Source organism: Stegostoma tigrinum, chromosome 22, assembly GCF_030684315.1.
Source record: "Stegostoma tigrinum isolate sSteTig4 chromosome 22, sSteTig4.hap1, whole genome shotgun sequence".
NCBI classification, from domain to species: domain Eukaryota; kingdom Metazoa; phylum Chordata; class Chondrichthyes; order Orectolobiformes; family Stegostomatidae; genus Stegostoma; species Stegostoma tigrinum.
The window spans coordinates 37,216,237-37,232,497 of NC_081375.1; the positions used below are offsets into that span (position 1 = coordinate 37,216,237).

The 16,261-nt window shown below is 42.7% G+C and overlaps 1 protein-coding gene across 6 annotated transcripts in view; it reads right to left on the minus strand.

Annotated features, from left to right (window-relative positions):
- Nucleotides 1-16,261, minus strand: part of LOC125463691 (epsin-2-like) — an 80,913-nt gene that overhangs the window by 9,371 nt on the left and 55,281 nt on the right. For 5 of the 6 annotated variants that reach the window (XM_048555268.2, XM_048555271.2, XM_048555273.2 and 2 more), the window contains exons 4-7: nt 13,323-13,397; nt 4,579-4,692; nt 3,151-3,310; nt 496-693 (exon numbers count right to left, since the gene is read on the minus strand). In XM_048555268.2, the coding sequence (XP_048411225.1) occupies nt 496-693; nt 3,151-3,310; nt 4,579-4,692; nt 13,323-13,397 (547 nt within the window). The remainder of the gene's footprint in view (nt 1-495; nt 694-3,150; nt 3,311-4,578; nt 4,693-13,322; nt 13,398-16,261) is intronic. The other variant, XM_048555270.2, reaches the window with a different exon arrangement.

The window sequence follows — 16,261 nt, forward strand, 5'->3', positions numbered from 1 at the left end:
GATTCACTCAATCCTGCTGTCTACACCTTAAGTATACTTGCTTCTTATTTTTGACCAAAACCTCAATTTCTGTAGTCATCCAGCATTCCCTTCACCTACCAACCTTACGCTTCATCCTAACAGGACTCTGGACTCTCATTATCTCATTTTTGAAGGCTTCCCATTTTCCTGCCATCCCTTCACCTGTGAACATCTGCCCCCAATCAACTTTTGAAAGTTCTTGCCTAATACTGTCAAAATTTGCCCTCCTCCAATTTAGAACTTTAACTTTAAGATCCGTCTATTCTTTTCCATCACTATTTTAAAACTATTTCTCTCAAGAGTGGATTTGGCATTAACCCTTGATACATTTTGACAGAAAGATACAAGGCCAAGTCAAAGCATGAAATGTTTATTTCTGTTACATTGCTTTTGGCTCTGAGGGAGTTTGTGAGCTGGAGAAGCTTTATCTTTTGATTGAGAGGATTGGTAAAACAGAAATTGCTTCCCATTTACCTGGTGCCGTGATACCTGGTAGAGCACTAGAGTTACTGGAGGCTGACACTGTTGCCCATGGATCTCCACTGGCCTGGTTAGTAGCAGCTGGGCCAGGGGTCTGGGCCCAGGGATCTGTATCCCACACCTGTGGAGAGGCAGGATCGGTGTCTAAAGATGGCCAAGAATTTGCTGCATTCGGGACGGATGCTTTTGCACCTGAAGGAAATCACATAAAGTAGGTCAGCATGTTGCTTAGTGCGGCATTGAGTCGGACCCCTCCCTCTTTCCAGAACTCCTCCTTCCTAACACCCTGGTCACGTGTTTCGTCCTCAACGCAGCCCCAGTGCAGTCACACCAGTTGATGGTCTCACTGGGGCTCTGCAATAAAACCACTTCCTACCCCCACCACTGCCACCACCTACTCCCCACCCACGACCCCCAAAGAAAACCTGAAAAACTGGAATAATAGCTATTGAAAGGCCTGTGTTAGCCGATAGTTAGAGGCAGGTCCAGATTTGTGATCAGACTCAGAGCAAGCTTCTCTCCTAAGGAATATCAACTGTATGTACAGAGACTGCAGCAATGATTGAAACAGCCGCAACAATGTTCAGAAATAAGCCAAGCAATGTTCAGAATGTACTGAGTGGGCGACAGTCACAGAATCCAAATTCTCTGAATAACATTAGTTTTCATCAGTGCAGCCTCCTGCCATATCCAATCACCTTTTCTCTGCACAGACGTTGTAATCTCCAGATCAGGAGGAGTTGCTGTCCTGGAGCTTACTGTCCTGTGAAATATAACTTGGTGCTAGCCACCCTCTGTTCAAGGTGAACAGGAGAAGCACTGATCACCTCCGTTCCCCTGCCATCCTCCCCAACTCCATCCACCAGTCTGAGAGGGGAGAGCCTACACTTTAATCTTTTTAGACGTCAATAGGAACTCCACCTTCCCAAAGCTAACGAAATGCTCCCCAGAGCAACCAGAAGAATTACGTTGTTCTTGAGTATTGTTGAAAAAAGGCACATTTTGTCAAAGGTTTTCATTTTGTACTCATTCAGGCAGATTGCAAGAAATATCAGTGTAAAGGGAAAACAACATGTACTGCATGAGAGGAGAGCACTGATTGGTTGACCAGTGGATTCTGATTGGTAAAAGCATTGCCATGTGCAATGCACCAGTTAATAATGACTGTTAGTCAATTGCCAAGCTTTGCTTTATTTTTATATTTGTTATATTTTCTCATTTCTGTGGTAGACAGAACATCTTTTTGATTTATGGCAACATCCTCTTGGTGGCAAACACTGTTGGTACTGCTCGTACACAGAAAGCTACTGGCTTTACCTACTGCTTCAGCCTTTGAGATACCTCACCCATTTAGGGTAATCTGAGGTAGACGGGGTATGTTTCAGGACCATACGTGACGGTCTTAGACCCACTCTCAGTCTGAGTGATGTACGACGAGGAATGATTTGTTTAGGGTAGCCAAACTCCCACAGAAGGTTTTCAATCATAGAATCCCCACAGTGTGAAAAGAGGCCATTTGGCTCAACAAGTCCACACTGAACCTCAGACTCAGGCCCATTCTTCTATAACCCATCTCATCTACACATCCCTGGACACTGTGGGCAATTTAGCACAGCCAATACACCCAGACTGCACATCTTCAGACTGTGGAAACTGGAGCACCTGGGAGAAACCCACGCAGGCACGGGGAGAATGCGCAAACTCAACACAGACAGCCACCCGAGGATGGAACTGAACCCAGGTTCCTGGCACTGTGAGGCAATAATGCTAACCACTGAGCGACTGTGCCACCCCAGATGTTTTGATGTGCTCTATTTCAGAATCAAGCTTGCACAGTGAACAGATAGCTCAGGTCCTAATTACAAGGATTTGAGTAAGGCCAACGTTATAGTGCATAGAACTGTAGGAATCTGAATGTAAATATTGACCAGAGAAGGTAGCTTTAAGTTAGGCAGGTCATTGGGGAGAGGGAGCTTGTTTGATTGTTACATTTCAAACATGAATTTGAGTGCATTAAGACATGTAAAGGCATGCTGAGGAAATATGTTATCCTGTCAGTGGGAGGGTTTTCCATCTCAGCTAAATGATTAACAGGTACTGGGCAGTTTGCCAGACTCCGGCACCTCTGAGTTTGATAGTCTTCACGGAGAATATCAATTGGCAGCTCAATGTTTGAGAGCTACGAGGAATTCTGCTCTCATTGACTGGCTGCCTGCACACATCTCCAACAGGACTGACTGCTGGAGGGTGATCACTGAGCCAGATTCTCTCTGCTCAGAGATTCCTCCTGCTCCTATTGCTAGGATTCTGGAGGAGGGCATCAGACAGTTCCAGAGTGATGCTTCTGATGATCCAGGATTCTGGATATTTTCTGGCCTCCAATGGGAACCAGGGACACAGAAGAATTATTGACATGGCAGCCTATCTGAGATATAGCATACACAGACTAATGCTATTCATATGGCAGTAACCAGGATTTCTTGCAATGGCTTGCTTGGGGAGTGGCAGAGTGTTTTAGTTTGCTGGTACTAGCAGTGACGGTGTGGGGAGCTGATGACTGGGGCTCCTTATTAATGTTCATACAACCAACCCCTGACCACGAAGTTTGAGTGATGACTCGCAACAAAGCTTACAATTGGAAAGCCTTACCCAAGGTATCCCAGAGGTCAAGACAGGCTGTGGAGGGAGATGAGGCCACGTTTCTGCTTGCCCATGGATGACTTTGGGTGGAGCTATCCCATGGAGCAGTCCTGGATTCGGTTGCGGTCACTGGCGCCCCAAAGATGTCAGCCAGCTCCAACAGGGAAGACTAGAGAGTGGACGAAACACAAACTGTGAGTCAAGTGGGCAACTTTTGCCAATTCCAAATATTCTCTCCTTCCGAAGTCTCTCTTCCCCTCCTGGAAGCAGTTGATTAGAATCTGGCTCCCTTTTGCTAAAAGCAGGCTGCCCAGATCTCACCTGTTCATGTGTGCCCCAGGTTATTCGGCCATCAAGGCTCTCAGTAACTGCAGAGCAATATGGTGCAGGAACCCTGGTTGAACTTCTCATCCAGGGGTGTTGGAGCTAATTGCAGCACCTTAGTGCTGTGATGCTGCCAGTGTAGAATTGCTTGTCAGTCCCTGGTATTGTCATGTGTACACATTGGCTGATGTGGTAAGCTGGTCTGCAAGGAAGAGTTGGACCATAGGGTCTGTTTCTGTGCTGTACGACTCTGATAATTTGCAAGAATAATTTAAGGGAGCACACCTGGAGCCTCTATAAAGTATCACCCACCAAACGTTACAACCTCAGGATGAAGAGGAAGGAGACGGTGAGGTTCAGTAACTGATGGTAAAGTTAAGAGACACAGCTTCTTTACCCTGTGGCTATTGGAATATCTTTAATACATTCCAGGTCAGCACAGGCTCATGCATAGACAGTGACTGATACATTGCCAGGATATCCAAAAGGGGTTCACGGCCACTGAATTACTTCTAAAGTGTAGCTATTACAGTTACATAAAGAAACGCACTAAACCACAATCATCAATGATTTTAGTGACCTGATTATTTGGTTTTGTGATGGGGATCAAGGGATAAATACAGTAAACTTTTTATTAACTGGCACCTAATGGACCAGGTTGATCAAGCAGTATGGACAATCAAGAGGTCCACATAATCAGTGTAAAAACACATACTAAGCTAAAGAGACACATTTCATTTACAGTATAAATCACTTAAATAATAATGCAACCTTGCCTTCAATAAAACTTAACCAACAGAGCACCTTCTCACTTGCACCCTCAACTGACTATTCAGACATCATGGAGATCGCGATAGTACAGTAAACTTCTGGTATTTGAGGTATATCATTTTTGCTGGTTTATCAAGAGTGCCAACAAGGTGCTGGTTAAAACAAAGTTTGCTGCATTGGCCAGGACTTTCATTGTCAGACTGAACCATATACTCCATCTGAGCAGTGGGAATTGATCCTGGTAATTTTGAGATGAGTGTTTTGCTAATGCAGCCCTGGCTGACAGCTGAATTGTTTTTATGGGGGTTGGTCCCAGTTTGGCAGAGGGAGAGTTGTATATACCTCATTTTTGTTCTCGGCTATTTCACTCTCTTTGCGACTTTGTTCCAATGCTCGCTGAAGATTTTCGTCTTCTTTATCATCATCCTCATCAAGGGATGACCTCACTCTTAGTTCCTACAAAATAAGAGACAACAAAAATCTCCACGGGTTAAGTAACACTTGAAAAAAGCAAAAAGTGTTGAAAGAAGAAGCTAGAGAAATTGTCCCATTTTCCCAATAGATTCCATCGTAAACACTTGGCATGGATCAAGCAGATTCCTTTATGGTGTCACAGGATGAACTACCTTCATTTCAAGAAGCATCTCATCTTCTTACAATGGTTTTGCTACAGCTACTCAAAATGACTGAGATGGCAGCTGTAACCTCTTATACAAAAATTTAGTGAGACCACTCTGTGGCACTGTTTCTGACCGAGGTGAAAATTTTGAGTGGTTCAAAGTTCAACCAAGTTGCCCAGCACCCTACAGTGCTGTTTACGTTCTTAAGTGGATCTACCAAGAAACACAAGTGTAGAGATTCACAATGATACGTGGCATCAAGTCACCAAGTACCAAACCAGATGACATTGACTCTGCCACCATTGATTCTATGGATCAAAATACCTCACATGCTTTCCTTGGATTGCCAGCTCTGGGTTGATATATGATGCCCCAGTTACTTCACTGTTCAAGTTTGAGTCTAGGCTTTACCCAGCTTGATTATCCAGGTGGAACAGAGGTATTACTTAGAATAAGAATAAATTGAAAGAAAATGCTAAATAAATTGGCATCACTCAAATTAACAAATTGCCCGATGAGTTTTGCTCTCAGTTCTGAGTGCAATTTGGGTGGCGACACTAGAAAATCTGACTTTAATGTTCAATCCTCATTGGACTCAAAGTGCCTTCAGAAACTCAAAGATCACAAACATCCCACCTCATTCAAAAACAGGAATCACATAAACTGACAATTATGGATCAGTCTAACGTGAATACTGGAAAAATCACTAGAGGTCATTGTCAAGGACAAAATGAATTTGCACTTTATTCACGTTTCTAAAGTATAGGCTGTATATTTGTTAAAGATAAATCATCCCTCAATAACCCAACTGAGTTCTTTGATGAAGTAACAGAGTGGGGTGATAAAGGTAGTGCAGTAGATGTTATGCACATGGACTTTTAAAAGTCTCGATGAAATACTACAAAACAGACTTAGTCGGTAAATAGAAGCACATGGGATTAAAGAAGTGATGGTAATCTGGGTGTGAAATTGGCTAAGGCAAAGAACATAAAGAGTAGTGATGAACAGAAGATATTCTGACAGGAGAATAATGTGCAGGTTATGAGGAGGGTATGGAGGAGTTACATAAATTGCTCCTTATGAGAGGTGGACCTGATGGGTACATTGTTTTTTTCTGTGCTGTAAAGATTCTCCACTTGTGAGAGGATGATGATGTAGGCTCCCCCAATATTATTTGATGTAAATGGCATGAATTTGGGTACAGAGAGCATAATTTCCAAATCTGAGGACTTAATAAAACTTGCTAATGTAGTAAATAGTGACAAATACACAGAGTGGCAAACTAGGCAAACACACAGCAGATAAAATCTAATGTGCAGAAGTATTACACTTTCAGGCAAACTAACACAGACAGACAGTATGATTTAAATGGTACCATTCTGAGACACAGATGCATGAACAGAGTGGTCTGGATTGCCTATTTACAAATCCTTAAAAGTGGAAGTATGTTTTGATAAAAAAAAGATGAGATGTAAGAGCCCTTGAGCCTGCTCACTGCATTGGGGCATTCATCATCTCAGAGAACATCACTCCCAGCATTGCAGCATGGCTAATCTTCGATCTCTGCTCCAGTTTCCTGCACTATTCCCATGTCCGGCATCCCTTATTGTCCAAAAATTTATCAATCTGTCAATGTGTCCGAGTCCATCGAAACCTCTTATGCTATACATATCAGTATATCCCTCCAAACTTCAATCTTTCATTACACAACAGCCCTCTTAACCCAGGAAGCAATTTAGTGAAGCTTTGTTTCACCCCATCTTAGACAAACATAGCAATCTTTGGATTAGGATATCACCTACCTAACCAATTCCTCAAATGGTCGATATCACTTTGCAGCTTTATTATTCTGTACACTTTGCTTTCTCCCTTAACTGTGTATCATCAACAAACTTGGCTACATTGCACTCAGCCACTTTATGGGGACTTAATACATAGTCATTAATCAAGATTGGAAATACCCAAGGCTCAAGTCCATTAGTTACAACCTGACTTGTTTATTCCTGCTTGATATTTTCTGACAGTTAAACAATCCTCAATCTATTGTTATATGGATTACACCAAAATGCTAATCTTATATGAATCTCTTTCATGTGGCATCTTATCAAGTATCTTCCAAAATCCAAATGAGCTAAATATAGTTGTTCCCTCCTTATCTACGCTGCTTGTTCCATTCTCAAAAAACTCTAATGGATTTGCTGAACATGATTATGTTTTCATAAAGCCATGCAGACTCTGTGTGATCATGTTTTGTTTTTCTTGAATTCTGTTACCACTTCCTTAATAATAGATTTCAGTATTTCCCTGCTGATGTCAGGGTAACTGGCCCTGAGGATTTTTTTGCTTTTAGTCCCATCAATTTCTCCAGTACTAGAAGCACATTGCATTAGTATTGGTTCTTTAGGTATTTTAATAACTTTAAGTTCGTCACTCTCATTAGTCTTAGTTCCCCTGTAATTCCAATGAGTCTGTGACAGGGTTATCGACCGGTTTAAGACAAAAGTCAACAGATTTTAGAATAACAAGGGAGTCAGCAAGAAAGTGGATTCGAGGCTACATTTCATAGAACATAGAACAGTGCAGCACAGTACAGGCCATTCAGCCCACGATGCTGTGCCAAACTTTTACCCTAAGCCTAAGGTCTATCTAACCTCCACCCCTACCTAACATATCATCCATATGTCTATATAATAGCTGCTTACATGCCCCTAATGAGGCTGACTCCACTACCCTCTCCAGCAATGCTTTCCATGCCCCTACCACTCTCTGAGTAAAGAACCTACCTCCGACGTCTCCCCAATATCTTCTTCCTTTCACTTTAAAACTATGCCCCCTCGTAATAGCCACCTCCACCCTAGGAAAAAGTCTCTGGCTGTCCACTTTATCTATACCTCTGATCATTTTGTACACCTTTATCAAGTCACCTCTCATCCTTCATTGTTCTAAAGAGAAAAGCCCTAGCTCTCTCAACCTTTCCTCGTAAGACTTTCCCTCCATTCCAGGCAACATCCTGGTAAATCTCCTCTGCACCTTTTCCAATGCTTCCACATCTTTCCTGTAATGAGGTAACCAGAACTGGATACAATACTCCAGATGTGGCCGAACCAGGCTTTTGTATAGCTGAAGCATAACTTCACGGCTCTTGAACTCAATCCCTCTATTACTGAAAGCTAACACACCATACACTTTATTAACAACTCTATCCACCTGGGTGGCAGCTTTCAGGCAACTGTGGACATGAACCCCAAGGCCCCTTTCTCCTCCACACTGCTAAAAATCTTTCCATTAACCCTGAATTCTGCTTTCAAATTTGTCCTTCCAAAATGAATCACCTCTCACCTTTCAGCGATAAACTCCATCTGCCACTTCTCAACCCAGCTCTACATCCTATCAATGTCCCTTTGTAACGTAGAACAGCCCTCCGCACTATCTACAAGTTGACCCATCTTCGTCTCATCCGTGAACTTACTAATCCACCCTTCCACTCCTTCATCCAAATCATTTACAAAAATCACAAATAGAAGAGGACCCAGAACAGATCCTTGTGGTACACCACTTGTAACTGAGCGCCATGTTAATATTTTCCATCCACTACCACCCTTTGTCTTCTAAGGATCAGCCAATTCTGAATCCAGTCTGCCATATTTCCACCTATCCCACGCCTCCTTACTTTCTGCATGAACTTACCATGGGAACCCTATCAAACGCCTTACTTAAATCCACGTATACCACATCCACTGCTCTTCCTTCAGCCACATATTTGGTCACCTCTTCAAATAATTCAGTAAGGTTTGTGAGGCATGATCTACCCCTCACAAATCCATGCTGACTATCATGAATCATACCGTGCCTATCCAAGTGATCATAAACCCTATCTCTCAGAGCCCTTTCCAATAATTTGCCCACCACTGAAGTAAGACTAGCTGGTCTGTAATTTCCAGGGTTATCCCTATTCCCATTTTTAAACTGGGGAATGACATTTGCCTCTCTCCAGTCTTCCAGCAGTATACCTGTGGACAGTGAGGATGAAAAGATCATCGCCAAAGGCCCTGTGATCTCTTTCCTCACTTCCCATAGAATTTTTGGCTAAATCCCATCAGGCCTGGGAGACTTATCTGTCTTCAAGTTCCTTGAAATTCCTAATATATCGTGCTTATTAACATCTACCTCCTCTAGCCTACCAGCCTGTTTCACACTGCCCTCCCCTACAAGTAGGTCCCTCTCAGTTGTGAATACCAAAGAAAAGTATTCATTAAGGACCTCTCCTATCTCTTTAGTGCACAAATTCCCTTTACAATCCTTGATCAGCCCTACCCTTTCTCTGGTCATTCTCTTATTCCTCATGTGCGTGTAAAAAGCCTTAGCGTTTTCCTTGATCCTATCTGCCAAGGTTTTCTCATGCTCCCTTATAGCTCTCCTAAGGCCTTTCTTCATCTCCTTCCTAGCTAACGTGTCTCCCTCTACAGCCTTTTCTGATCCTTGTTTCCTAAACCTTATATAAGCATTCTTCTTCCTCTCAACTAGTCATTTGACCTCTCTTGAGAACCAAGGCTCCCTCACTCGACCGCGTCTTCCCTGCCTGCTAGGGACAAACATATCAAGCACACACAGTATGCATTCCTTAATCAATCTCCACATTTCCATAGTGCTCTTCCCTGACAGCATTTGTTTCCATTTTACGTTACCCAGTTCTTGCCTGATATAATTATAACTACCCTTCCCCCAATTATAAACCTTACCTTGCTGTATGTACCTATCTTTTTCCATAGCTATTATAAAAGTAACAGAGTTATGATCGCGGGGGTAATGGGAACTGCAGATGCTGGAGAATCCAAGATAACAAAGTGTGAAGCTGGATGAACACAGCAGACCAAGCAGCATCTCAGGAGCACAAAAGCTGACGTTTCTGGCCTAGACCCTTCATCAGATCTGATGAAGGCTCTAGGCCTGAAACGTCAGCTTTTGTGCTCCTGAGATGCTGCTTGGCCTGCTGTGTTCATCCAGCTTCACACTTTGTTATCTCAGAGTTATGATCGCTACGGCCAAAATACTCTCCTACCAACAGGTCTAACACTTGGCCCGGTTCATTTCCAAGCACCAAATCCAAAGTGGCCTCTCCTCGTGTTGGTCTATCTATATACTGTGTCAGGAATCCTTCCTGAATGCACTGGACAAAATCTGTTCCATCTAAACGATTACAACTAAAAAATTTCCAATCAATATTTGGAAAGTTGAAGTCACCCATGGCTACAACCTTGTGACTTCTTTACCTTTCTAGTATCTGCCTTCCAATCCGCTCCTCTTCTTCTCTGCAAATATTAGGGGGTCTGTAAAAACAAACCTCAATAAGGTGACTGCTCCTTTCTTGTTCCTAACCTCAACCCAAACTGACTCTGTAGACATATTTTGCTCGAATCACCTTTCAGTAACTGCTGCACTAGCCCTGACTAGCAATTCCACTCCCCTGTCTCTTTTACCACCCTCCCTGTTTCTTTTAAAGCATCCAAATCCTGAAACATCCAACAACCATTCCTCTCTTTGAGTTACCCAAGTTTCTGTAAATATCGATCAGGCATGACTGTATTGAATGATGGAGTAGCAGGATTGAGAGGTCAAATGGTTTCTCCCAGTCCTAATTGTATATTTGTATGCCCTGTATTCTCAAGGCAGTTTCAAAAATATTTGCATCACCAAATTCTTTGTAGAAGCTCTAAAATTCTGGTAGGTGTAGCTCATACTCTTATTTTCTTCCACTTTGTCAATTTTTTGGTCAGCCTTTGCTTACGTATAAAGTCTGCTGATCCTCAGGTTTCTGTGCTTTTCAAAACAAAATTGTACGCCTCTTGTTTTAATCTTATACCATGCTGAAATTCTCTGGTTAGCTGTGGTTCTTTTACCATGGAATTTTTAGTCTTGAAGAAATTTGTTATTCATTGAAAGTCATAATGTTTTTCTTGATGTTTGCAGTTTCTTACCTTTCATCATAAATTAATCACATTTCCCAATCTGAGCCAATTCACCCTTGTACCTTCACAACTGGCCTTGCTTAAACAGAAGACTCATTTCAGATTTACTGATTACCATCTTATTCCCAAACTCAAAATGAAATTCTATAGAGGATCTTGTATGATCATTTGTTAAAATTAAAAGTCTCATTAGGCTACAGAACTAAAATAGCCTGTTCCTCGGTCGACTGCTCAACATATTATTCTCAAAACGTGCCCTGAATACACTCCATAACCTCATCCTTCAAAGTACATTTGGTTTGTCTGTTCAAAGCCATCCACAATCTCTGCATTAACCCCTTGTTACGAAGTAGATCAACCTTGTTGATTTATGTTACGTTGGTAAGGCACTTAAGAAAGCACATGGGATTCATTGTCTTATTAGGAATGGGTTTGAAAGAAGATTTGTGAAGAGACAGCGTGAGCCCAGAATTCAGCATAGTACTCCAGGGGAGAATTAACCAGTATTTTATTAAAGTTCATCATAATTTCCTTGTTTTTGTACTCTATGCTTCTGTTAATAAAACCAAGAATCGTATTTATTTTTAAATAGCTTCCTTAAATTGTACTGAAATCGTTAAAGACTTTTGTATATACATTTTCCCAAACCCTCCATCTCTCTGTTTCTGTGCCCCTTTAAAACTGGGCCATTTAGTTGAGATTGTCCCTCCTCGTTCCCGCTACCAAATTACACCACAGTACAGTTTTGTATTGAATTTCATGTGTCCATTCCACCAGCCTGCCTACATCTTTGTGAGTCTGTTGCCCTCCTCCTCACTGTTCACAGCAAGGAGTTGATGATTCTGCAAAGCTGTGACTGTCAGGGACACTGAAGGGAAAACAAAATGCCCCAGAATTAAAAAGCAGCTCAGTCAGCCTAATGGGCGGCTTTTCTCGATTTGGAGGTGGTCAGAACATTTCCAGAATTTTCTGAAACAATATCAGAATTTGATGAAAACACTCAGCAGTTCTGTCGACATCTGGTGGAGAAGTAAAAGGTTCGTTTTAGATTGATGACCTTTTAATGGAACAGTTCTGATGAAAGCTCAAATATTAACTCTCCACTCACACTGCCTGAATTGCTGAGTATTTCCTGCGTTTTCTGTTTCTATTTCAGATTTCCAGCCTCTGTAGGCTATACCTTTAATTAATGGCTGTTACATAATTTACATATTCATTTATAATTTACAACAGCATTGATCCCACTCTGCAGCTTCTCTCCAATTCCTTCCCTAACTCACCCTGTTTCCAAGCTCATTCCTTCCCTCTCCTGTTCCCTTCAGTTTCTCTCCTTTCAATTTTTCTCCAGCCAGCAAATCGCGCATTCCCATCTCTCCCAAAGCTCCTGAGGCACTCACCTGTTGAACCCTGACTCATAGACAGATCACCACCCGACCATTCACCCATTGCATTCTGACCCAGAAACTCATTTCCTAAACCCTGCACCTCTTATGATTGGATCAGTCTCTGATTCCCCACTAATTGCCCCCTTTCATCCCTGGCTCATTCTCCCCCTCCACTCCCAGTGATGGGTTCGGCTGCAATTGGAATGGAGGCGAGGTGAAGCTGGGCCAGGGATGTGAGGATCCCAGTTCAAGGCTTCTGGTTTTAATGTTAGTGAAGACACAGAGATCGGAAGACCCCAATCTATGCTGCCCTACAAGGAAAGACAAAAACCTTGCAACTGTCCCAAGGAGAATGGGGCCAGGATCTAAGATCCAAGTTTGGTTGTGCAACAGAATTGACACATACACCCTTACTCTACTCAGGACTGCAGGATATAATTTGCATATTTAAAGAGGTCACATTTCCTTCTTGAAAATGTGACAATAGAGTGGGGTCATTTGGGAATATGGTGGATTTGATCGAAGTCACTGACACCGATTAATTTAGTCGTTCAGTTTCTGGCCTTGTGTGTCCTGTGATGAAAAATGTTTTTTAAAAGAAATCAACCCACCAGATTCCAGAATCCCCTGTATATTAAATGTTGGCATGCGTCTCAGTGAAGATTGGTGCTAGAGTCATTGCTGTGATTAAGGTGCCTGCAGCCGTACCTAAACAACCTCTCTCTCCAATGAAGCATTGAGTATCAGCCACTCCTGTGGGAATCTTGCTGTCACTGCACTCAGGTACAGCAAATCTTTCTGGGGGTCCAAGTTAATTCCCATTCCTAATTAAGCCAAGTCAGAGAGACAGCACCACAGATGCTGCCCTGAAGTTCCCTGGTCTCTCACAGCTTGTTGGTGCAGATAGCCAGACATTTCAATGCATGGTTAAACTATGAGTCAGCCAAGATGCAACATGAAGACACTTCAGTCCCCTTTATCCCCAGGAAAGTGAGCAGGAAGATGCACCGCTGTTAGTCAATGAGCAGCTGGAGCAGACAAGCTGAAAGCACAGGACACACAACAAGGCGACACAGTGACAGCATTAGTGACTGTGCTCGATGAGCAGAAGCTACCTTCTCATGCTCCTCTTTGCTCAAACTCAATGCAATCTGCAGCTGGATTTCTTCATCAGACTCTGTGCTTGGCTGCTACAAGGTGTAAAAGCCGGGGTTAGCAAATACATCACGGACTCAATGCTCGAACACAGGCTAACATCACGGGAACATAAGCTAATGACAGAAGAACGCAGGCTAATGTCTGAAGAACCCATAGATCGAGCTAATTCTGTTCTGACATCACATGACCACCTACCATGAACTGTCCCACCCATACACATTTGCCATTGGTTGCTTCACATGTCAATCCTCGTAAAACTCCATCCCATAAAATTGGAAAATGAAGAGATTGTTACCTGATTGGAGATTGTCTATCAGGCAAATTGATGTTGTTCATAGAAGTTCTCTATCTAATCATAGAATCACGAGGATTAATAACCAAAGTCTTTTTCCCAGGGTAGGGGAGTCCAAAAGTAAAGAGCATAGGTGAAGAAGGAAAGATTTAAAGGGGCCAGAGAAGGTGGTGGAGGCTGGTATAAATACAACATTTAAAAGGCATCTGGATGGGAACATGAATATGAAGGGTTTAGAGGGCTATGGGCCAAATGCTGGCAAATGGGACTAGATGAATTTAGAATATTTGGTCGGCGTGGATGAGTCGAACCAAAGGATCTGTTTCTGTACTATACATCTATGACTCTAATAAATACCTGTTCAGAACATACTGTAAAATAGAATCAATTTATTTTAGTGCCCTGATGAACAGCTCACAGGAGATTAGATCTGGATTAGATCTGTCCACGAGTTTTGATCTGGTGAAATGCTATGTGTGTGAACTCTCAGTGTGACTATCAAACCGAGATGAATGATTAACTTCCTTTCCACACTGCCACTAGCTTTCCTCATGGGGGCGAGAAACTTCTGGAAACTTCATTCGAAACCCATTCTTAATATGAGCCCCTGCAATGAGTGGTCCATGCCGCCAGGACAGGATTAGCATAAGTATCCATCACTATTTTAGCCAACATCCACACAGCAACATATCCAACAGAACTCACCGAGCAGGGTTAGTGCATGCAGCCTTGTCTGACTTGCCTCTCCATCAACAGGGCACCCTGAGGCAGCCTGCCTGGGTAATGAAGCTAGGGACCACAGGCTCCTTTCACACAGTTACAGACCAGCATTTCATAACAATGCAGGGGTCAGTGGTTATCCACATGTGCAAGCATCACAACAGTCTACTTCACATTGGCAAAGGGAAATGATGCAGCTAAGTCCACAAGAATGAAAGATTGTCATAGCTCCACTCACTGTCTGTCCTGGGGGTATTTGATGGGATACTATTGGAGGGCTTTGTTCTGTACATCTATTATGGGGGTGGAGGGGTTAGGGTGGGGTTAAAGGTTATTTGATGCTGATCCAACCTGTACATTAAAACCTCAAATTCTTAATCAGATATTTAATAGCCCTAGCTAGAGATGCAGTTAGCTCAGTTGGCTGGTTGGCTGATGAGTGAAGCCAATATGTAGGCTCAATTCCCACACAGGCTGAGGTTCCCATTAAGGAATCTCAGTCTCAGTCTCTCCCTTTACCTGAGGAATGTTGACCCTTAAGTTTAAGCCACCACCAACTGTTCTCTCTCTCTAAAGGAAGAGCAGCCCTATGATTTGGTAAAACTACGGTGACTTTCCTTTAATTCATCTACCAAATGTGAGTTTGTCTAAATCCAGTCACAGTGCTCCAATGAAACAGCCGTCGTCTTCTCATTCGTGTCCTCTGAATCCTTAAAGGGGACAAGAGTTCAGACCCCATGTGTCCAGACAAGCAGGCATCACATTAAAAATGAGGGACATGTTGGCACAACATTCCCAAGATTTTATTCTGGATTTCCAAGGAAATGCAGCATTATATTAACAAATACATTTTTTAAATAGAGTACTGTGTGGGAAAATATGAAGTTGTTCATTTTGGAAGGGAGAGCAAAAGAATAGTATGTTATTTAAATGGAGAAAGATCGCAGAAAGCTGCAACACAAAAGGACTGGAAAACTCGCACAAAGGGCAGCAGGTAATCAGGAAGGCCAATGGAACGTTGGCCCTTATTTCAAAGGGTTAGAGGATAAGATGAGGAATTGTTTAACTACAACTACACAAGGTATACAAGAGACCTCATCTGGAGTACTTTGAGCAGTTTTGGTTTCCTTATTTAAGAAAAGGTATCATTTAATTGGAGGCAGCTCATTCCTGAAATGGAGAGTTTGCCTTATAAGCAAAGGCTAAACAGGTTGGGACTCTACTCACCACAGTTTACAAGAATGAGAGAGGATCTCATTGAAACATATAGACTTCTTAAGAAACTTGACAGGGTAAACGCTGAGAGAATGTTTCCCCTCGTGGGAGAGTCTAGGGCCAGATGGCATTGCCTTAGAACAAAGGGGCACCAATTTAAGGCTGAGTTCAGCAGGAATGTCTTCTCTTAGAGGTTTGCGAATCTTCCATGCCCTTGCCTCAGAGAGCCGTAGGGGCAGAGTCCTTGGTATATTTAAGGCTGAGCCAGATTCCTGATCAGGAGGGGAATCACGAGTTACAGGGAAAATTCTGGGGAGTGGATGCGAGGAGAGTTGGATCAGCCATGATCCTATCTAATAAAGGAGCAGACCCGAGCGGTCTTACCATCAACAGAAGTTGCTGGAAAAGCTCAGCCAGTTTGGCAGCATCTGTGAAGAAAAAAATCAGAGTTAACGTTTCGGGTCTGGTGCCCAGTTCTGAGGAAGGGTCACTGGACTTGAAACGTTAACTCTGATTTTTTTTCTTCACCTGCTGGGCTTTTCCAGCAACTTCTGTTTTTGCTCCTGACTTAGAGCATCTGCAGTTCCTTCATTCTTATCATCAATTTTAACACTTCAAATAACAGTTAAAATTTCAATGCTACTGGCATGCATTTATACCGTTTATTCA